This window comes from Pleurodeles waltl, chromosome 6, assembly GCF_031143425.1.
Source record: "Pleurodeles waltl isolate 20211129_DDA chromosome 6, aPleWal1.hap1.20221129, whole genome shotgun sequence".
Taxonomy (NCBI): domain Eukaryota; kingdom Metazoa; phylum Chordata; class Amphibia; order Caudata; family Salamandridae; genus Pleurodeles; species Pleurodeles waltl.
Window position 1 is genome coordinate 450,666,784 of NC_090445.1, and position 23,469 is coordinate 450,690,252.

Below are 23,469 nucleotides of genomic sequence, written 5' to 3' on the forward strand. Positions count from 1 at the left end.
CGAGATGCACTGAGTAAAGCATATTTGCTGCAAACTCTTCGTGCTTTGAACTCTACGTGCTTTGAGGATTTCAGCATATGCCAAAATTAAACGCGTCCCAGACGCACTGTAAGTACGTTTCCAGCAACTAGACTGCAGGTTCCACATTGTGTGGACGTTTCGGTGGCCATCTTCAGGCCCATCGCACTTTGTATTTTGATTGCGTGTTACGGTGACACGCACACCCGACTGCCATTTCACCTACAATGTTTCTTATTCGTGTTGCATATTGTGGCTAATATTGAACACGTCCTGTCACACCGTGTATACGATTTTATACATCCAGACTACTGCCTTCACACTCTGTAGACGCTTCGGCGGCCATCTTAAAGCCATATCGCACCTTGTATTCTGCTTGCGTCTCACGGTGACACGCACACCTCAACGGCCATCTTATCCAACACAGTTTGTTAAGCAAATTGCGGACACATTCTGAGGCCATCTTAAATGTACTATTCTTCGTTGCTGCGCCTCATGTTACATTCAATCCTCTGTTGCGTGTCATGGTGACTAGTAGCTTTTAATGTGCTTCGGTGACGCGCACACCCATCATTTATTGTTACATTCATACAATTGTACAAATTGTAAATAGCTTATTTGTTACTTACATTGTTTTTATCTTTGTGATTAATATTCTTATTGCTTGTAAATATCATTATGCAGCAGTCTATTGTCCCCCCCCTCCTTTTGTTCCCAATCCAGCTTTACCAGATGCAGATTGGGAGCAATGGAAAGAGGCGTTTGAGGCGTATTTGGATGCCTTGGAGGGTGAAACCTTCACCCACAAGAGGAAATTTGCAATTTTAAGACATTGTTTGGGTAGTGAAGGGTGTAAAATCTTAAAGTATATTCCCAAAGTGCCTGTTTTAGCAATTGAAGGGCAAGGTGACGGTGTAGAAAATGAGTATCAAACTGCGATCAATTTACTTGATTTGAGGTTTAAAAACTGCAGAAATGTCACTTTGGAAAGACACAAATTCTACAAAAGGATCCAATCTGAGGGTGAATCTGCGTCCAGTTATGTAGGGGCTTTAGGACTTTTGGCTGTTTCTTGTGATTACAAAGAATTTGAAGAAGAGATGATAAAAGACCAGCTTGTGGAAAAAACTAATAATAAGAAAGTACAAGAAGCATTGTTATCCACCCCCAACTTAACTTTACAGAAAGCCTTAGAGATTGCCACCAGAATTGAAAGCACTGTGTCGTTCATGGAACAAATGTCAATCACTGACAACAGGAAACAGTCGCTACGATCTGAAGTGTTGGCAGTTAAGTCTAAATACAAAAATAGAAACGTGAAGAGCGGAAATGCACCGCAGCCTACAGGAAGCAGGACTTGGAGAAATGTATCCAAACCTTTGGAGTGTTATAGATGTGGTAGTACTACTCATTTAGGTAATGCAAAATTTTGTCCAGCCCTGGATAAGATGTGTGCCAAATGTTACAAGAAAGGACATTTTGCGAGAGTATGTAAATCAAGTGTATCCAATAGTTCAGACAAACTCAACCACAAGGTTAATAGTGTTGTTGCAAATAATTACTCTTCTTCTAGTAGTGAGGAAGGGGAAATATTCATGGTGTATGACAATGAACCCCTGGTTGGTGAGGTAAGGGACTCTTGTATGAGAAGACCATTTTGTTTGCTGAGATAGATGGTGTTCAAGTTCACATGATTGCTGACTCGGGCTCACCATTCACTTTTTTGAGTGAGTCCAAGTGGAATGACCTGTTTAGAGCCAGAGGAGTCACCTTAAAACCTTCACCTATTCATCCTATTGGATACGGAGGGAAGGCAATTGAGGTAGTTGGGGAATTCCAAGCGACACTCAAATTTAAAGAAAACATCACGCCTACTACAATTTATGTAGCCAAGGATGACACGTGCCTTTTAGGATGGTGCGATCAGGGTAAATTAAGGTTGGTGTAAATTAATGTTGGTGTTAGATCCAAATAATCCTGAACAAGTTGTAATGAAAAATTAGTTTTTGCAGGTGTCTTCGAGCAAGTGTGATGAATGGGAATCACGTTATCCTGAGATATTTAATAGTAATGTGGGTTTATTTAAGGGTTTTGCCCACAAAATTAAAATTAATAAGGATGCACAACCGAAAGTACACAAAGTACGGAGGGTTCCCCTCACCTTAAAAGACGATTTTAAGAAAGAGTTAGACAAACTGTGTGCATTGGACATAATTGAACCTATAGAATCTTCAAATTGGGTCACATCTGTTGTGTTAGCCCGCAAAGCGAATGGATCGTTACGAATGTGTGTGGATTTGCGTGATCTAAACGACCAAATTTGGGTTGATCAATACCCCCTGCCTAACATCTCGGAAATGCTATCCTCTATTAAAGATGGTAGAGTATTTTCTTTACTTGACATGACATCTGCTTACCATCAGGTTAGTCTACATCCTAGCTCAAGACATTACACAGCCTTTATTACACCTTTTGGCTTATTCTAGTTCAAGCGTATACCTTTTGGGTTTTCGTCCGCATCAGCAGTGTTTCAGAGAACAGTGGAGAGTATGTTCAAAGAGTTGAGTGGAGTGAGGGCATTTCAGGATGACATTTTGGTTTATGGTAAGAACAAGTTTGAGCATGACAAAAAACTAGGTTGTGTGCTAGATGTACTGAAATTGAAAGGTGTAACTCTCAGTTCCGCTAAGTGCCGATTTGGTGTGTCTTCTGTGGATTACTTGGGTTTTGAATTATCAGCTGAAGGTATCAAACCTAAAGTAAGCTTGGTTAAAGCCATTCAGGATTTTGTGTGTCCGGAGAATAAAGACCAATTGAGGTCTTTCATGGGGCTGATAGAGTTTTATGCCAGATTTGTACCAAATTGCTCAGAAAAGACATATAACTTAAGGAATCTATTGAAGAAGAATGTAAAATTCTTATGGGACTTTAATTGTAACCGGGAATTTGAGAGTGTGAAGCAAGAAATTGCTCATGCGATTCCCTTAAAACTCTTTGACACCCGGGATCACTCTATCATAATGACTGATGCCAGCCAGAAAGGATTGGGGGCCGTATTATTACAAAGGAGAGATGGTAAGGATGAAGTTGTAGCATTTGCGTCGAGAAGTTTGAAGGGTGCTGAGCTAACGTACTCTATGATCGAACGGGAGGCCTTGGCATGTTGGTGGGGCGTCAGTTATTTTAAACAGTTCGTATGGGGAACTAGATTTACTGTAAGGACGGATCACAAGCCGCTTGTTCAACTTTTCACTGTCAAGGGTGCTGAGAAAGCCACTCCAAGGATCGCCAAGTGGCAATACAAATTGTGTGAGCACAATTTTAAGTTAGAATATGTACCTGGAAAAAAAAATATTTGAGCGGATTGTTTGTCTAGACTGTCTAGCTCCGATTCTTCTGGAGAATTGTCAACTGATCTTGGTGCCAAGGAGGGTGATAATGACGTTGTGGTGTGCTGGTAAGGATGAAGATGTAGCATTTGCGTCGAGAAGTTTGAAGGGTGCTGAGCCAACGTACTCTGTGATCGAACGGGAGGCCTTGGCATGTTGGTGGGGCGTCAGTTACTTTAAACAGTTCGTATGGGGAACTAGATTTACTGTAAGGACGGATCACAAGCCGCTTGTTCAACTTTTCACTGTCAAGGGTGCTGAGAAAGCCACTCCAAGGATCGCCAAGTGGCAATACAAATTGTGTGAGCACAATTTTAGGTTAGAATATGTACCTGGAAAAGAAAATATTTGAGCGGATTGTTTGTCTAGACTGTCTAGCTCCGATTTTTCTGGAGAATTGTCAACTGATCTTGGTGCCAAGGAGGGTGATAATGACGTTGTGGTGTGCTCATTTAGTGAACTTCTGGAAGGTGTGCTGAATGAACAGGAGTGAGGGAAGCGTGTGAGACAGATCAGGACATGAAATCAGTTATGCACGCTGTAACCACGGGGTGGTCCTTGTGGTCCTCTAGGGATGAATTAAAAGACAAGTTTAAACATGTTTTTGATGAATTATCAGTAATCAATGGTTTGTTATTTAGGTCAAGACAGTTAGTTGTACCGGATAGCATGAGAAAGAGGGTTTTGACTTTAGCGCATGAAGGCCACATTGGAATGCGAGCAATGAAAAGACGGATCAGAGAAGGATTTTGGTGGCCCGGTGTTGATAAATGTGTAGAGCATTTTGTGAGGGATTGCGTGCATTGCGCAGTTAGTGACAAGTCCCAAGTTACTGTACCGAGCCCGATAGAAGCTGTTAAGGTTCCAGATAAACCCTGGAGTAAACTTGCAATAGACATTATAGGTCCAGTCAGCTTGTCTTACGGGTCCCACGAGTACGGATTAGTGCTTATCGATTACTACAGCAGATGGCCAGAAGTAAAATTTGTCAAAGTTCCTGACTCTAACAATGTGAACCAGTGGTTGGAGAGCATTTTTGCTAAAGAAGGTATTCCGGATGAGATCTTAACGGATAATGGTCCTCAGTTTATTTCAATACAATTTGAGAAGTTTATGAGGTTTTTAGGCATTAAACATTCTAAGACATCATTGTATCATCCTCGAAGCAATGGGCTTGTAGAAAGGTTCAACAGGGTGCTCAAGGATAATATTCAGTTGTCCAAGTCTAGTGGTCTACATTGCAAATCAGAGTTAGCCAAATTGCTGTGGGCTCTGCGTACCACGAACAATTCGGACACTCAAGTTTCGCCTTTTGTCCTGCTACGCGGCCGTATTCCATCTTCAAAGTTAACTAGAGAGTGGATGGGCCGTTTCGCTGTGCCATGGCATAAAGATTAGGGTGTTATGGAGAAACGCATAGCTGCGCAACAGAAATATATAACTAAGGTGGACACTGAACCTCCTGTTAAGTCATACAAATGGCGTCACAACCTCAAGATTGATTGGAAGGTGGGGAATCTAGTTAGGGTGAAGTTTCCGGGAATCATGGTCAAGGGCCAATCCAAGTTTAGCGACTGCAGGAAGATAATTTGTGTAGGAGACAGTGCCGTTAAGTTGGAGGATGGTAAATGGTGGAATAAGAACAAATTATCTTTGTCTAGTACTGTGAACAAAGCTGATGTGTGTGCCGGTGAACAGGTTGAACGCACTAGCATGCGTTCTTCTTCTAGAACATGTGATCCGTTGTAGACGGTCTTCTAGAAATGTTAAACCGCCTAAGAAATTCAATGATTATGTGCCGATGTGACTGTAGTAGAATTGGAGTACACAGGTATTGAATTCTCCATATAAGTCGTAGCATGTAAACTATTAAGTAATTTTGTTTATGTTAATTTTGTAAGTGTTGTTATAAGGAAGGAGATGTGTTAGGTATATGACATGTGCATGCGACGCGCTCTCCGCGTGACCATGCATATAATCAAGATGGATTAGAACTTGGAATGCTGTGTATGGGTTTGAATGTGGGGGGCAGTTGCGGGGGAGTTGCGTTGTGGAGCCAGGTGGGCGGACAGGAGTTGAGGCTGTTTTACTATATCTTGGAAATAAAGAAGAACTTGTGAAACCTTAATCTGGAGTCCGCCGTACCTTTCAGGGTGGGCAACGGCAATGGTAGATGAAGGAATCTGAAGTTACCACATCTGGTTTCTTTTAGAAACCTGTATGTCTAAGTCTTCTACCAACCTGGGTCCCAGTGGGCCGGTAATAGCATACTTTTTTGCATTGTATTGCCACCAGGACCTCGCTTTGTGGTGGGAGAAATTCTCAAAACCTTCACATAGCATAGGATCGTTTCAAAAGAAGTCTTAATGCACCCACCTCACGAATATTAATGAGACATGATTCAAATTTTTACTGCTTGGTAAAAGTAGTGAATGCTTTGATGGAGGCCTGCATGGCATATCAGATCTATATCAGAACATTGCCAGTTTCTATCACCGTGAAGGGACAGGTATCCCAATGCCACAACCAGTACACACTGAGATTTTGGCATCTAGGAGTGCATACAGTGGTCATTCAAACCACTCTCTGCCCTCCCAATGTCTGCAGCATGCATGAGTTAAGTGCAAACTAGCACATTTTGACAGTTTACACTTTGTGTTTGTAATGAAGTCAGGCAAGCACTAACCATTCCACACTCTCTGACCACAAAAATGGTCACAGGTTATTTGTGCCTACTATTGTGAATTGCAAGGGGGAGGGAACACCCCTTGGCTGTCCCGTTTCCCTTGTGACTTGCAAGGGTCTGCAAAATGTGCCTTGAGATTCATAATTGTCATTAATCGCAATGCAGTTTTGTACACTGTGAATTGCCTTCGCAAAGGTAGCAGCTCTAGCTTTCTACCTTGTGCATCAGGTCAATGTAAAATTAGGCTTCTTTGTGTTTGGATAGAATACTTAATTTCATAGCCTTGTCATACTTGTGTCTGGAGAGTATATTTCCGATCAGATCTGAGTCTAATCTGAAGGATGCTGATACCCTCTCCAGTGTGTTCAGGTCTCGGTTCCTGTCAGTATCCCTCTTCCATATTTTTTTTGTCCATGTCACAATGTATGGTTCCCTATCCAAATAACTTTACTTCCCATTTTCCATGTCTCCACTGCTCTGTCCATTTTGTCATTGTGTTACTTTCCCCGTGTCCATGCATTCTTGTTCCAAAGTCTATGTTGCCCTGTCTGATGGGCCGTCTTTCCCTATTGCTTGGTTTCTATAGCTGTGTCATATTCCCTGTTCCCTGTCATGAGCATCCTGGCCCATTGTCTTTCCTGTTACAGTGTCTCCCAAAGCCTGTGTATCTTTGTCCCACTGTCTGTGTACCCTGTCACAGTGTCTCTATGTCCCAAGTTCCATGTATCTGTATCTCTGCAGATATGTTTCTGTGTATCCCAGTCTCACATGTCTGTTTCTTTGTCTCATTTCACAGTGCCAATGTCTCTGTTTTCCAGTTGTTTTGATTATCTCCATGTCCCCTTGTACCTGTGTCTCCCTGTTTTCATCACAATGTCATTGTGCTACATGGTCCTTATGTTTGATTTACCCTGTGTCTTTGCATATCTGTGTCTCACTGTCCCACAGTCTCTATATTCTAGGGGTTTCAGGTTCCAGTGTTCCTCTATCCTAGTATTTCTCTTGTATAGTGTCTCCCTGTCCCAGAGTCTGTCTATCCCTGTTATAATATATGTGTCTCTCTGGTCCTCAGTGTGTGACTCCCTGTCCCCATGTCTCCCTTTTCCAGACAGTGGGCCTTGATGTTGGCATGTCTGGGTCCTCCATGTGCTCACGTTGACATTAGTAACTGCCTCAGCCAGAATCTGGGTAGATAGCATGTGAACGTTGGCAAATATGTAGACTAGAGGATAATAATACTTATCAACCAAACTCTACAAACTATCCTTAACTATGCTGAGCACAATAATATTAAAAATAAGCTGGTCTCTAAGAAAGTCAATGTATTGAACCTGTGATGCCAAAGATTTGCTTGTGGGTTGAACCAGACATCATTGTTGAAAGCAACACCTGAGGTGCATATTTACAAGCCCCTTGTGCCTCCTTGCGCCACTCTAGCGTCATTTTCTTTTTACGCTAATGTCGCTTTAAGGAGGCCATTTCCCCACGCCATATTTACAAAGTGGTGCAATGCATGCATTGTGCCACTTTGTAACCCCTGGTGCCACATTATGCCTGCACCAGGCATAATGCATGCAAAGGGGCAATTCCCATTCTGGGAGGCCCATAAAAGTTACACAGTGAAATTTACAAGCTTTCACTGCACCATTTTAGCATAATTTTTAATGCCTGCCTCAGGCAGGCGTTAAAGTGACACTGCCATTGTCTTCAATGGGCCTCCTTTGACTTTGCAGGATTAGCGCCATATTTTTGGTGCTAATCCTGCAAAGCACCACAATAGCGTGAACATTTTTGATGCTATTTATCTAACGTGCGCTATTGTATGCAGTATTGTAATTACGGCACACACATGGTGTTGTTAGGGGGTGCAGGGCGACGCAGGAAAAGTGGTGAATCAGGACTGATGTGCCACCTTCTTGTAAATATGTCCCTGAGTATTTTACTGTGGGGCTCAGACCTTGAATCTACGTAGTGTCAGTGGCCAGTTGAGCGGAGGTGGTGTGCTTGCTTAAAGACCAATAGGTTTAATTTGTAATGTAGATTCATCACCAAGTTATTTGCATGCATACTTGAATGGACTGCAGGCATAAATATCCGTTCATACCTGACACATTCGGGTACTCATTTAGCCTGAGGTATGGTCCACATTAATATGATACCCAAATCCATATGATCCTGTTATCTCTGCTAATGTACTCTGAAGGGCATACAACATAATTATGACTTGCGATGTTACGCTGTGCACATTTAGAGTATGTGCCTCATCAGCTAGGTTTATGGCAGTGCCAGTATCTGAGGTCGTGTCTCATGTATGTATAAATCTGTGCTGCTGGAAGGGTATTGATGTGCAGATAGCCTTTCTTATGTTAGCCAGAACCTATTGTGTGCAATGTGCAAATATATGGAGCGGCATGAAGAACAACCGAGAGCATTAGAAAGTTGGCTAGTCCTTGGTATCTAACCATGTTATGATACTCCCCTCATTTCACAAACACAAGCAGCATTTTACCGTTTTGTATTACCTTGCAGAATTCACATAATTCTTCCCACTCCAGACAAAGACACAATAATCTCCAGCTGTCAGAGATCTTCTGTGTGGCCCCATGTGGCCCTTTCAGCATGCACTGATAACAGGACATGCGCTGGTAGTCTGGTTATTATGGTAAGATTGAGGATCATTAACGTGCTCAAATTATGTTGTGTAAAACTTGTAGCCATGTTTAAGCATCGGGTGGATCAAAAAGGTATGAACAGAGATGCAGCAGTGCATGCGAGTACATACAGTGTTTATTAGCAGTAACCTATCTCCTGTTACTCATCCTAGCAATATATGGACTATTCACAAAGGCATTTATGAGTATTTGAAATAGTACTACTGTAGGACTAGTTCCCCTGCACATAAAAGTATGTAATTTCTTGCTGACTGGAAATCATCCTTCATTGATTGTATGCTAATGCATGCAATTTTGCCACGTGTAATTCTTTTTAGAATGCAGGGAAAGCTTTTTCCCCGGGATTGACTAAATTGGGAAGTAGCTTATCTACTCCTACAGCTTATTCAAACAATCTTGGTAGTGAACCTACGTTTATTCTTTGATTGCACACCACCCATCCATTTTATTATAGTCTCCGGTGCTCTCCTTTCCTGTGTATTTATTGCTCTGACATGATAGATTTCAAAGCGTTTGTTGGGTATCCAAGACTACTGCTCTCCTAGAATCCTGAGTTTTACTATGGATGGTACAGTCAGGGTCCCCTCCCCAAATATTTTTTTTGTTTGCACACCATACTTGTAGTGACAGAGCCATTATTGACTACACAAAGGTACCCTGTTAAATCTGCTTATTGAAAATAGATACAATTACTTTGTTGGAAATTATCATCTTTTGCATGGTGTACCCCCAAATGTTTGACTTCACTGTTTTTGCCGGCTCTAGAACTCTGTCCACTGTACCCCTGCTAACCGGATAGTAAAGAGCCTATGCTCCCCTTTTCAACAGGATGAAATTAGCATACCCCAATTGGCATATTTAACTAAACTTTAAGTCCCTAGTAGACGGTACCAAGGTGTACCCAGGGCTTGTAAATTCAATGTCACCCATTGCCCTCTCCGCTAAAGTGACAGTATAAACATGAAACCGTTTGAAGTTGGCTGTGCCAGGTTAAAGTGCAAATTTGACCTTTCCAAATAACGATATAATGCAAGCTGAAACATTTTTTTAAATACTAAAAAGTCACGCCTAAGAAAGCCTTACTTTCTATAAGGCAGGGTACATGGTATTTAAATTTAGGACTTGTAAAAGTTAAATGGTAAACATGACTTTATAGTGAAAAGTGTCAAAAAGCTATTTTCACTATAGCAGGGTTGGCTGTTCCATTAGGAAAGCATTTGGATACAATATGAAATGTAATAATGTTATCTCGGGCTAGGAGACAGCTACAGACTTCATTCTTGGACTTTCTGAAATATTTATCACAATCCTAAATCACTGGTGAAGTTGCTTTGTAATAAATATTCTAGAAAAGGTACTTTTAGGGAGTTGCTTATGCCTGCCTAAAGTCTCCAGAGGCCTATTTGCATAGTTTCCAACTGTCACCTGGCAGCTGAATAGCCCCCTTGATGAGGTGTGAAAACTGCTTCTGGAGCAGGACAAAGGCCTTGAGTGTGGGAGGTGTGTCTGTTCCTCTGGCAAGATAACCATCTGGGCTTTGCCCAAGAACTTGGTTAATTATAAAGTGTCATATCCTGTCATAGACAAATGTTAGCTGACCCCTCGGCAGAGCTCTTCTTTACTCCCTAGTCAGACAGGCACCAATGCCAGTGGGAGAGGAGCTGCCCCAGAAGTAGATTAGAGTGACCACACAATAGGGGCTGCTCACTTCCAGGTCCACACTTCTAGGTTGACCGCACAGGCTCTGCACAAGAGGTTTTACCATCTATGATTTAGTCATGGAGAGACACTGTGGGATTGTTTACAGTAGGGCACACAGGAAGTGCTGCAAAAGTGAATATTGGTGTCCTTGGGAAATTTTACCCTATTGGTTAGGAAGGGGCCACGAGTCACCACGAAGCTCAGGCTGATGCCATGCATAAATGTGGCACCAACAGAACCCTCCTCAGAACACTTTTTAGATGTGTGAAAAAACAGAAGATAACTGGACCCCTGTGTCTGTGACCTGAAAAGAGCCTTGAAGACTGGACCTGTGCTCCCTATTGTACCCTGGACAAAGACGTGGACTTTAAAAGTCATAAGACTGACCTACTATGAAAGCTACTGGAACACAACAAGCAACAAAAGGCCTTTTTTCTTCAACTTCCCAGCAGACCAGGTCTAATTATGCCTTCCCTGGACCTTGCTGCTGACCTCTGCTGGAGTGAGTGTTGACCCCCAAGTGCTGTCCCAAGCTCCTGGACACTTGTCTGTTGTTAAATTGTAGCTCTCCTAATATTTCGTGAAACATGGAACTTTTTCGCTTTTGGAGTCTCTGGAGGACTAAGACCAACCTGCCAAGTTGATCCGATGAAGATGCATTGCAGCTGGGCCAAAGATTTACATAGCTCCTGCTCAAGGCTTTTCCACATTAGCAAATCTGATTCAGGGAAACCTTAAGAAAAAGTTATCAAGCTTTGTGGAGCGCTCTTTGGCTACAGTCTCTGCCTTGCCCACTGGAAGAATCCAAGCTCCAGAAAAATGACTAAAGTCCTGATTCAGATCTTTGCGCACCAGTTATTCCATCACAACAGTGACGGAGATCCCATCTGCAAAAATATAAATCCCATTATAACCGATAGGATTTAAATTTCAGCGAACAGGATATCCATCACCTTTGTGATCGAGTAACTCGTCCGTCAAGACCTCAATAAGGCCCTAGGTCCAAATGTAGAAATCATCACCTGAAAAAGGTGCAAAAAATATCCAGCCCATAAGGGATGTACTTTGGGTGTGAACTTCAGGTTTTTCTGACTCAGAGCTTTCCCACCAAAAGTCAAACACTTCACTGTGACTTCATTGTGTGGCTATCCAATATCATGAAGCCCTCTTTGGCAAAAGCCTGCTTCTTGACCCACTGAGGATGTTTGACTTCCATTTGAGAGACTAAGATGCAAGGTAAAACTTCTGATTGGGTTGAACCTGTTTTTTGTGTATCTGACCCATGCTCACCTTGATTCACCTTAGCTTGTGCTTGGGTACCGGTCAACCATAACCATGCTTTTTGGCATTATTTTGGCTTTATTTTTGTATTCAATCTTTAAAACGTCATAACTGTGGCTTCCTTTATTGGATTTTTGCTGTTCTGATGTCATTGTATCTATTAAAATTTACTAGATTTGGGATTTTTCTTTTGTTGTTTTCTTGCATTGTATTTTGTCTTGCTTTGATTGTTTTACTGTTCTGGTACAGTATAAATACTTAACACGTTGCCTCTAAGTTAAGCCTATCTGCTTAGTGCCATAGCTACCAGGGGGTTGAGCTTAGGTTAATTTAAAGATTTTGTTGCGTCATCCTGACAAGGATTGTAGTTATTACTTGAGATGAATACTCACTCCCCTCAACTAATAACCCAATTTCTTACTGTCTGTAACACCGCCAATAAACTGAAACACAAGAGAAAGTGTCTTGCACAACAAAACTACTCTCAGGAAGAGAACAATTCATTTTACATCCGTAAATTCTGAACAGAATTCAATACCACTGCCTGTTTTATATGCCACTCCAGTGGGCTTATGGGACCAGAAGAGTTTTTGAAGAGAAGAAATAATCTCACCAGTAGTAGACTCGCAAAAAAATCCAAAAGAGATAGTGTCTTTGCAAAAATTGCTAAAATTCACACTAATATGCACCACCTGGTCCACAAGTGGGGAATGTTAGAGAGCTTATTGGAGGTCCTGTTTATTAACATAAATGTGTCCATTCATATCACTTTACACCAGATGTGGGTGACATTTTATCATACTACGGGGATGCTTTTGTATTCGTGAACATAAATGTTTTGTCTCTGTCATAGACCATGTCCTGGCTAAGAACCAAAGCAAAGCCTCCACGTCTGGCCTGCAGGTCCAGTCTATGCTTTAGGGTCATGAGGCTCAGATTTAGAAAGACTACTACTCTGAAACTTTTCACTGTCATGTTTCTCTTTTTAGCTCCATTGTGAGTTGCTAATTTCTGCCGGCTGAGATCAGCTAGTTTTTCCAGCAATTTGTTTGTTCCTCCTCTATTCCTTGAGGTTGTATGTTAGACTATTGGTGAAATAATATCATCTGGCATAAATGTTGTGCCTTAAATATTGTTTACAAAAATGGTGTATTGTTTTCTATCACCAACTCCAGCAGGCCAATATTTTTGCAGATGATATTCAGGACAAAATATTTTAGTGAGACAATTTTCCTGCCATGATATGATAGCATACCTTCTCCCAATGAACCTCTAAAGGATAGTCCTGTGGTTCTGCATGAAAGTCGCCATCAAAAATCACATTGTGCTGGAATTGTTGCATCTCAACTTTTGGACCCTCGGTATCTGCCCCAGAATGCAAATTTCCATGATTAAGAGTGATTTTCTGAAAATCCATCATGGTCCCAAGGTTGAACATACGTGATTACACAGTTTTTGAATCTCTTATAACTTTCAGTCAAGTTGGAGTTCCCCTATGCAGCTTTTGATAATCAAAGGTGCCAATGTTTTGCTGTTTATTCATGATGCAACTCATTATAGCTTGAGGGTCCCATTGAGTAAAAAAAAAAACTTGTTTTCAGTGTGGCATGCAGCAACCAGCAGATTCTTCAGTGTGGCCATAATTAATTAATCCCCCTGGGTGAAGATGTTTCATGATGTGTCTCACAGATTTCCTTTATGACTGGGATTCTTGGAGGAAGAAAATCAAAAATCTTCTCTGCCGTTTGTAAAGAGTTGTTCACATCCCAGACTGCCAGCAACATACAGCACCATCTTGTCTACCTTGGAGCGTCATGTTGAAAAACAGGTGCTGTTGCCTCTGTACACAAACGTACACCAATTAGCAGCACCGTCTCGTTTTCCCAGTGGCAGACATTGGTTCAGAGGTGACAATTGTGCTGAAGTACCCAAGAAAAGCAGCCATATTGAAGTCCAGCAAGCCATCTTCACCCCCTAAAAACCTTTACCGAATGTAACATATTCTTCTGATGAATACTTTCCCACTGAGGAGTCCTGAGGTCATCACTTCGGAAAAATACCCCTAAGTGCATACGTACCAGCACTTATGCACTTAGGGATATCTTTCGGAAGTGATGAAGTAACTGCTCTATCTCTCCTGCATTGTTCTGTGATCCCCTCAGGGATCCAATTCGTTTGCTAGCACACATCATGTGTTTATGCAGATAATGTTCTTGCAAGAGTTGGTTTATTTAGAGAAGACATTCTCGTTATTCATCTTAGTAAACTGAACAAATCACTGCTCATTAGCCTTCTTCTGTGGACAGGAACTGGCACCTCCAAACCCCCCTGAAAGCGACTCTCATTGCAAGTAAAGCAACCTGTCAACAGCCTTACAAAAAGATGGAGGTTAGTCAGATTCCGCTGGACAAAATGGATGGCCTCAATGATGGAAAATAAAGTCACTGGCATTACATCTTACAAATAAATATCATTCCACTATTGCAGAGTGAATCTCCAAATTAACATTTCTTTATTAGCCATGACCGCCTAAACCAAATTAATTTGAATTCTTGTTTGCTTTTAGTTTCCACAATGCCCTTATTGTTACATGGTCTTGATATGTTACCAGTGTGTGTTTTAAAACACTTCGCTTGGAGAAATCATCTCATGCTTTGGATTCTACTATAATTGTTACAACACTCAAATAATATTTTCCATCCTATAGACCCCCTCCTCCACACCAAAATATTAGATTGCCTTCAATAGATAAACCATTAGATGGCTCTCAACTTCTTATGCTGAATTCCTCTGAAACAGAAATCATGTTCTTCATTGTCTTAACAACTCCCGCCTCTTATATGACAGATATCATTCCCCATACCAGCCTCATGTGATCTGCAAAAGACAGGTGCATAGAATGATTTATTTGTATACTAGTGCTTGAATCCTATACCAAATTATGCACCATTGCACACTAGGTTCCAGCTGTCATACATAAGGAACATCCGCCAGCACTGCCCTTTACAAATGGACAGATCCTTGTTAAATACATTTGTTAATGAGCTAACTGGACTATTGTGACAGTCTATTGTGGGACTTCATTTCTACTCATTCACCCCTATCATAATATTATCAGTTTCACTTCTCAAACACAATTTAATCTGCCCAAACACCAACATCTCTCTTCACCAATAAAAAGTTGGTTGGTCAGTATTGAAAACAGGGCACAGTGCAGTAGGTGTAACATAGTTTTCATGGACAAAGATAGTTCTACCAACTTGTGCCCCACCATCTTTAGCCCCTTGAACTACTTACTCCCCTTCGGTGGAATATTCCCAACACCATCTTAGAGTCATTCCCTCCTTTATCTCCAAGAAAGACCAAGGTTATGATAGCGACCAGTCTACTCTACCCCCTCAAAAGTGTAACCATGGACACGTCCACTATTTCTCTTTAATTAGTGTGCTCTTCAATGTCTTGGCAATGCAAAGTCTGCCTCCACCTCCAACACCTCAGATAAGAAACACCTTATATCCGCTATATTTCTTAATATTATATGAAACTGCCTTTTATAATTTGTAATGATATTACTGTGCCACTTGGACAACTAAGAAGGCATGCAATATGTTGGTTTGACAGCCTGTATGTATGGGTTTTGCAACTGTTTGCTATTTGTGGATTATATATCTTGCAGTTTTAGGCCCATCTGACTCATACCCCCTTGGAAATGATGGATTTTAACGCAGAGCTGTCTCCAGATGCACTATGCTCTTCCATCTAGTTAAACGTTTGCCTGCTCCCTTACCCTCTAACACAATCTCACAATTTCCATGATTTTTTCCACCCTCTTTCACCTGACCCATCCTCGGATGACACAAGCGGCTACTCACGCAGTCCATGCGGCTTTTCTTCCACAGATAGAATGGGTCTGACAGCTGCTTGAGGGAGTTTTTCAAGTTCACAGCGATCAGGGCTCCCAGTACAGACTGTTTCAGGTTAAAACAAACATAATGAAAATGTTGATGTGTTGCTAGAAACCATATCAATCGCGTACAATTCTGTAAATTATGTTAATAAAATCCCATTTAATTTTTTCAAACAGTTCTAAGGCATCTGCTCCTTACCTTGGGCAAAGGGTTCAGGTAGGTTCCTAATGTCAGCATAGTGATCATCACAACCATCATTACCAAAAAGCTAGCGATCTGAAACACACAGACATTGATGGTTGAAGAACAGATTGTGATACTGTGTAAAAACAAGAATTCAATCACATCTAGGCAGGTATTACTTACATTACAGCCCATCTTAACTGGGATATGGTCATATTCTGTACCATGCAAAAGAAGGTCACATGTAAATTCAGAAAATTACTCCTAATCAAAGCTAGCACTATGGATTATCCATAAATTGGGTGCCAGATGAAGCCAGAGGTGCAGTGTCAGATCCCGTTCAGGGGTCCACAGAGCAGACAGGGCTACTGGGCCTCAACCCTGGTGGTTGAGGTAAGTGTCTACCAGAGTCCTGGGGTCCATCTTACTATGACTGTGAACACTGAGCCAATTACAACCCTATCCACTCTTACAACCCTCTCCACCCTTACTACCCTCTCGATTCTTGACTCTCAAGGTAGCAATGGTGGGCAGTCCAAGACTTCTCGTAGCAGTAGTATGGGGGCCAAGAGATCAGAATTCCATAAACAACCAACAGACATAATAACGTAATGCCCGACCCAGTGCTTGTCTTTGCGTAAAAGTAAGTAGTTTAATGACTACAAAACTAAATATTACAAATTGCAATTAGGGGAGCCAACACCAGTTTATTTCACTGGTTACATTCTCTGTATGCTACACCTTCTTGCTCTAGTACTCTCCCCCTACCTGAGTGACCATAGGAATTACAGTTCCCCCCATATTCTGTGTCAGAAGTAGGAAATAGGAAGAGGTGAGATGCGCACCTCACCAATAGTTCATATCACGTCTTCAACTTCCTTGGAACATATCTCATTCCTTTGCTCCAGTTGTGGTTGATGCCTCATTGTGCCTGAATGTTAATCAGGTTGTGTGATATGAGGGTCTGGTTAATGGATGATTGCGGCACAGCAGATCCAGCGGTCACTTTCTCTAGTAATTGTGGCTTCCCAGACCATCTGGCTCCCCTGAGTGGCAGCACATCAGCATTGTTGGACAATCATAGTACAGCAGGTCCAGGGTTCAAGGCATGGCTTTTCCAGCATTCATAGTCTCTCAGGCAACCCATTGCAGTGGCCTCCAAGCTCCAAGACTGGCAAGGCTCCATTCTGGAGTGACATGTTTTCCTTCTGATGTTGGCAGCGGCAGCACCAGTTTGCAGCTTGCAGTTCCCAGCTGCTATTAGGGAACAGGGCTACACTCAATGTAGTGATATCTCAGGAGCAGTTCTCAGCAAGAACTATGAAAAGAAACTGGGAGACCCACTCAATAAGTGCCACACCTAGTTTTGCTTTCTATTGCAGTGCACGTTCTCTGGCTGTTACTTATACTGGGAACATGGTGGGCTTTTCCCCCTGAAAGGTCTGTTTTCTTACAGTAGCAGGCACACTCCTCTCTCTCATCAGGGGGCTATGCTTCTTGGCACTACGCAGACCTTCAGCAGAAAGTGCATACTTCAGGTGATGTCCTCTCATCTCTGAGAGACTGGCTATCATGCCATGGCTACACAAAAGCTCTTCAAATACTCTGCAGAGCATTGCCATCTTTGGTCAAGAAGAACATGGCACTGGAATCCAGTGGGGTGGTTTGGATCCCACTTTTATATACATTTCCCAGACAGTCTAACATTTCAGAAGCAGCCTGGTTTTGGTCTACTTTCAAGGCTGATCTTCACACACAGTCTGTGCATACATTGATGCTGTTCAAAGGAGGTAGCACTGGGGCTGTCTCCAAGCAGCAGCACCCATCACATGGGCCCAATGAACAGTGATGTTTTTGCACCTAGCTGTCATCAGCATTTCTAAGGCAGTAATCAGGGACAGACAAAAGGACAGACCTGGCCTAGAAACCTCCCCACCTTGAGTACAGTCCCACCCTTCACCCTTACCATTTACCAAATAGCAGTGCTTCTGAATAACTAATCAGCAGCCCTTTGATAACAAGGTCCTTATTGGATTTCTAAAGGTAGCCTTGTCTTCATCCTCATTCATGTGACGTTCTAGCTTTTCAGCCTTCAGCCACAAGAATGTCTCAGGAAAGCTGTCCTCATTCTACATCATGTGCAGGGGATCCAAAATAGATTCCACTGGCTTCAATACTCAGACTCACTTGCACACAAAGTTCTACTACCACACATGTGTCAAAGGCTCATTGTACGTGCACACACTTGACATACACACAGGATGTCAGAACAGGGTTCTGCTTTTCACATAGTAGTAGAACTTTACACCAGAGGGGCTAGTATGCCACAATCTCACTGACACAGATAAAATATATTTTCCACTATAAATCAGATACATGTTACGCGACCACAACTCCTTTATGTGCTACACCTAGGACAGGGACAGTGGTCCTCTGCTCAATATGAGGGCACACTTTGTGCAGCTTACCAGGTCACAGGGGAGGTCCTGGACTTCACAATGTCAGGGACAAGCCTATACCTCTGTGCACATGCTAGGTTACCATACTGTCAGGTCAAAATAAAGGTCAGGATCCCAGATTCACATGCAGCTGGACACTCAGGACAGGGGAACACAACCACATACCATTCAGTGGACATTTCCATCCAAACATATAGCCGTTTTAAGGCTCTCAAAAGATGGATGTATTGGTAATTCTTAGGAAGATCAGAATTTAGCCCATAGCTGCCAAAGTGTGTTGGTGCTTTGCTGACGATCTAGCTATGGAGCTCCCAAAAAAGTAATTACTTTTGTAATAAAGCAGATTCAAAGCAGAGATTCATTCCTCACAGACAAAAAAAAGACATCCTTTAGATGGGCCATCGAGTGCATGATATTACAATAGGTCATAAAACCCAAACAGATGTCATCAACTAAAGAAACATTATGGAATGCTTAATGTTGGTGAGAATGATGCCTGACTGAGTAAGGAAAAGTGTTTTTTCTCTACACTGACAGAACCCTTCAATCATGGGCGTAGGAAGTGTGGGGGATGCAGGGGATATGTCCCCCCCAGATTTTGGAGTGGGGGGGACACAGGGGACAAGGGTGGGGGGGACGAGGGGACAGAAGAATTTTCCCTTCTCCTTTAATTCGCAGGGCCATTAGCGCATGAAAGCGCTACCTATACTGGCCCTGCACTTGACCTGTGACCTGGCTCCAGGACACTCGCCCTCCTCCCTTTTGTTGTGCTGCAGCACACAAGGGATTCCTTCTCACCTTGCCATCAGCTGCCTGCAGTCTGCACTTCTGAGAACAAAGGGAGATGAGAGGCCCTTTGTTGATTGCTGTCTGCATCCTGTCCCTCCTGAGCCAACCCTTTGTGTCCCTTGAAGATCCAACCCTGAAGACAGCAGCAAGATTTGAAGAAGATAAGGAGGTTTGGGTAATTAAATAAACTATTGCTAAGTAACTCTCTTTCTTTTTAAATACAGTGCTGTGTTGCAGAGTATCTCCCTTTCTAAAAACAGTATTGTTGAGTTACTGTGAGATATGAGCAGGGCAGGCTTTAGCGCGCTAGTGGCACCCTGTGCACCAATGTTTGTTAGGGCCCCCGTTTCTGTCGCCTCTCTCTCACTCTCTTCGCTCCTCTCTCTCCAGCTTGCCTGTCCCAGTGCTAATTATTGTCCCCTAAGTTGACATCCTGCCCCACCAACATTTCGGTCCCCTGTCTCTCCCTCAGCCTTCCTGGTATTTGTGAAAGCCTGCTCTGAAGGCTAAGGGCCATCTGTAAATCTCATTTCCTGCCAATGGCCTGTGGATGCAAAGCCAGCACTGTGGCAGCTCACAGGCTTTACAAGGACTTCACAGGCTGTGGAGGAACAGAGCCTGACACTGCTGGATAGACAGCGGAGAGACCAGCACAAAGCATGGGTCCCAGGAAGAACCAGATGGCCAGAGAGATGGACAGGGCTAGGTAAGGCAGCTAGGGCGATGCAACCGCTGCTGCTGCACTTGGTGCTGACTTAGGATGGGGGTGCTATGTTTGCAAGTATATTGTGACTTTAAATGCACCTGCTGGATGTTCCTTGCCACCAACAGTTTTCAGGCAACAATAAAAATCTCAAGTTAATTCAGGTGATTAATGGTCTTTCTGGAGAGAGATTGAAGTTTTGTCTAGTAGAAGTTTTGACTCATCATAACGTACAGGGTTACTATGCCTGCTACAAAGGATGTCTACATGCAGATCACAAAGTGTATATAATGTGACTAGGTCAGTGGGTTACTGCTTTCGTCAGATACAGGAAAGTACCCTCTTTTTGGCATGGTTACCCCACTTTTTGCCTGTCAGTACGTTTTGACTGTGTTCACTGGGATCCTGCTAACCAGTACCCCAGTGCTCTCTCCCATTAAATTTGATTGCTTGGACCACACACACCCCACACTTGGCATACTGGTGCCCCTTATAAGTCCCTAGTATATGGTACCCAGGTACCCAGGGCATTGGGGGATCAGGGGTTCCCCATGGGCTGCAACATTTATTATGTATTATGCCACCTATAGGAGCCCATGTAAGCTGTGTTTGCAGGCCTGCCATTGCAGCCTGCGTGCGTGAAAAGGTACTTGCACCTTTTCACTTCAGGTCACTGCACCAGGTCACTGTAAGTTACCCCTATGGTAGGCCCTCTTAGCCCCGATGGCAGGGTGCAAGTGTCTGTGTGTGAGGGCACCTCTGCAGGAGCAGAGGTGCCCCCACAAACTCCAGCTCCATTTTCCTGGACCTCTTGAGTGTGTGCGACGCCCTTTTACGCTTGTACTAGACATAGGTCACTACCTGTGTCCAGGTACATAATGGTAACTCCGAACCTGGGCATGTTTGGTAACAAACATGTCAGAATCATACCCCAATACTATTGTCAGTATTGATTGTATGATTCCATGCACTTTGTGGGGCTCCTTAGAGGATCCCCAGCATTGCTCCTACCAGCTTCCTGGGGTTTTCCGGGCAGCCCACGTTGCTGCCACCCCTCAGACAGATTTCTGCCCTCCTTCTGCTGCTTGAGCAGCTCATGCCCAGGAAGGCAGAACAAAGGATTTCATTTGGAAGAGGGAGGCAACACCCTCCCCCTTTGGAAATAGGTGTTACATGGCTTTGGGAGGGGTAGCCTTGCCAAGCTTCTAGTATGCTCTGAAGGGCACATTGGTGGCCTCCTTGCATAAACCAGTCTGTACCAGTTCAGGGACCTCAGCCCCTACTTTGGCACAAAACTGGACAATGGAAAGGGCGTAACCACTCCCCTGTCCATCATCACACTGGGGTGGTGCCCGGAGATCCTCCAGGTGGGCACTTGATTCTGCCATCTTGAATCCAAGGTTGGCAGAGGCCTCTGTGAGCATCTGAGTGGCCAGGTTAGGGAGGTGAAGTGTCAGCCCCCTCCTAGGTGGTCACTCTGCTAGGTGACCAATTCCCCCTTACTGGGCTATTTAGGGTTTCCCTCCTGGGTGGGTCCTCAGATTCAACGTGCAAGATTCCAGCAGGACTCCTCTGCAACGTTTACTTTGACTTCTGGCCACTGGAACCGCAACTGGACTTCACAGGAAAGTACAATCTGCAGCTCCAGCAACAACTTCGACATTGTTTCTCCGACTCCTTCCAGTAACTGCAACATTTGCCCAGCTGTGCTTCCTCGGAGGGCAGCAAGTCTTCAGTCTGCATGAGAAGAAAGAAGGAAAATTCCTTGGAGTGAAGGAGTCTCTTACCTGCATCCGTAGGCACCAACTGCAACAACAACCGGCTGCGTGGATCTCCTCTCCTCCTGAGCTGCGTGGATCGTGCATCAGGGGTGGTAGTCTGAAGTGGTCCCCTTGGTCCTCTCTTCCATCTGTCCAACTGTGGAGTAGGTAGGTCCTTGCCGTCCCATGCAGGACAGTACCCCCATGCACTGCATCTCTTGCAGCTACCAAGGCTTGTTGTTATCTCCTCCAAGGGATCTTCAGGCTCCATGTAGCCTCAGCCCCCAGCACTCTTCTCTGTGAAGCACAGCCCTCAACGTGCTTCGCCTGCAACGTGGGACCTCTCTTCGGGTGTGCTGCGTAGGCCTCTTTGCAGCTCCTGGGCTCCTTGCCTATAGGTCTTCCGTGGGGGCTGCCTCTCATTCTCCAGACTCTCTGCCTTGCTGATGGTCACCAGGGAGTCCCCTCCATGGGTTCAGTCCCCCTGGACCCTGCTGGTCCCTGGCAACTCCACTTTTCTCCTACTGCGACATTTGCTTTTGCCAAGGCATTTTGGTGGGTTTTCCACACCCCAGACTGACTGCAATTCTTCATCCGGTGTGGGACATCAACTGCATCACCTAGGAACTCTTCATCTGCTCCATTGTTGCATTGCTGACCATCTTCATCTCCCTGTCGACCAACTCCTGCATCCACAGATGGGTGGGTAGTGGCTCCTGCCACGACCAGACACTCCTACGTAAACTGGACTTGGTCTCCTTCTTTTCCAGGTGTTCCTCCTCCTGGATCCACCTCTAGTCTCTTGCAGTCCTGTCTGCGTTTTGCAATATCCTTCTCTGAAGTCCTTTTGGTGGGATTGTACGACGGAACACCGACTTTAAAAACAACTACTGCCGAAACAACGAGGTCGGAACACCGACCTTGTTCTTACTACTAATGATTTTACCACGAATGCCTTAACAACGATATTTCGTTGTAAAGGCATTCCTGATAAAAGCATTAGTAATAGGCACCATTCACCCTACATCCCGCACCCCACCCCCCAACCCCACCACAAAACCTAAAACCCCCTAACCCCCACCCCCTCCCCAAAAACCAAAAACACCCCACCCCCCCAACCCCACCCCAAAACCTAAAACCCCCTAACCCCCCACCCCCTCCCAAAACCAAAAACCTACCACCCTCCCACCCCCTACCCAAAAACAAATCCACCACTTACTTTAGTCGACCCCTTCTCACCTGCGTCGTCCTCCTTCGCCAACTCCCTTCTTTGTACCTTAACCACGCTTGTTCGTTGTTGAAACGGAGTCGTGGTTAAAAAAAGCGTTGTTGCGCTTTCGTTAACCACGACTTTCGTAAAAAGAAAGTCGTAAAAAAGGATGTTTCCCTTTTGGTGGGTTGGGGAAAAAACAGTAACTTACCTCTTTTCTCCTGGTCGCTGGGGGGCACTCTGGTACTTACCTTTGGAGTTTCCTAGTTCCTCCAGATCCCCTCTACCGATTCCATTTCCTTGGGTGGGGACCCGGCTTTCGCATTTCACTTTTTTAGTATATGGTTGGTCCCCTCTAGGCCTTCAGTGTTGCCTATTGCTTTTCACTGTTTCCTATAGCTTTTTATGCCAATTTCTGATTGCTGCTGTACATATAATAGTGTGTTACTTACATCCTATTGGAGTACTGCCTACCTAGTGTTTTAGTGTTTGTGTTACTGTGATAAGGAACCTTTATTTTCGTAACACATGTTTCTTTCAGGTGTGTAAGTGCTGTGTGACTACAATGGTATTGCATGATCTTTGCATGTGTCCTAGATAAGTCTTGGCTGCTCATCCACAGCTCCCTTAAGAGAGCCTGGCTTCTAGACACTGCCTACACTTCACTAATAGGGGATACTTGACCTGGTATAAGGTGATAATACCATAGG

At 43.7% G+C, this 23,469-nt stretch overlaps 1 protein-coding gene across 1 annotated transcript in view; it reads right to left on the minus strand.

Annotated features, from left to right (window-relative positions):
- Nucleotides 1–23,469, minus strand: part of SLC26A9 (solute carrier family 26 member 9) — a 188,522-nt gene that overhangs the window by 48,299 nt on the left and 116,754 nt on the right. Inside the window, exons 13-14 of the mRNA XM_069238573.1 lie at nt 15,854–15,931; nt 15,620–15,715 (exon numbers count right to left, since the gene is read on the minus strand). Of these exons, the coding sequence (XP_069094674.1) occupies nt 15,620–15,715; nt 15,854–15,931 (174 nt within the window). The remainder of the gene's footprint in view (nt 1–15,619; nt 15,716–15,853; nt 15,932–23,469) is intronic.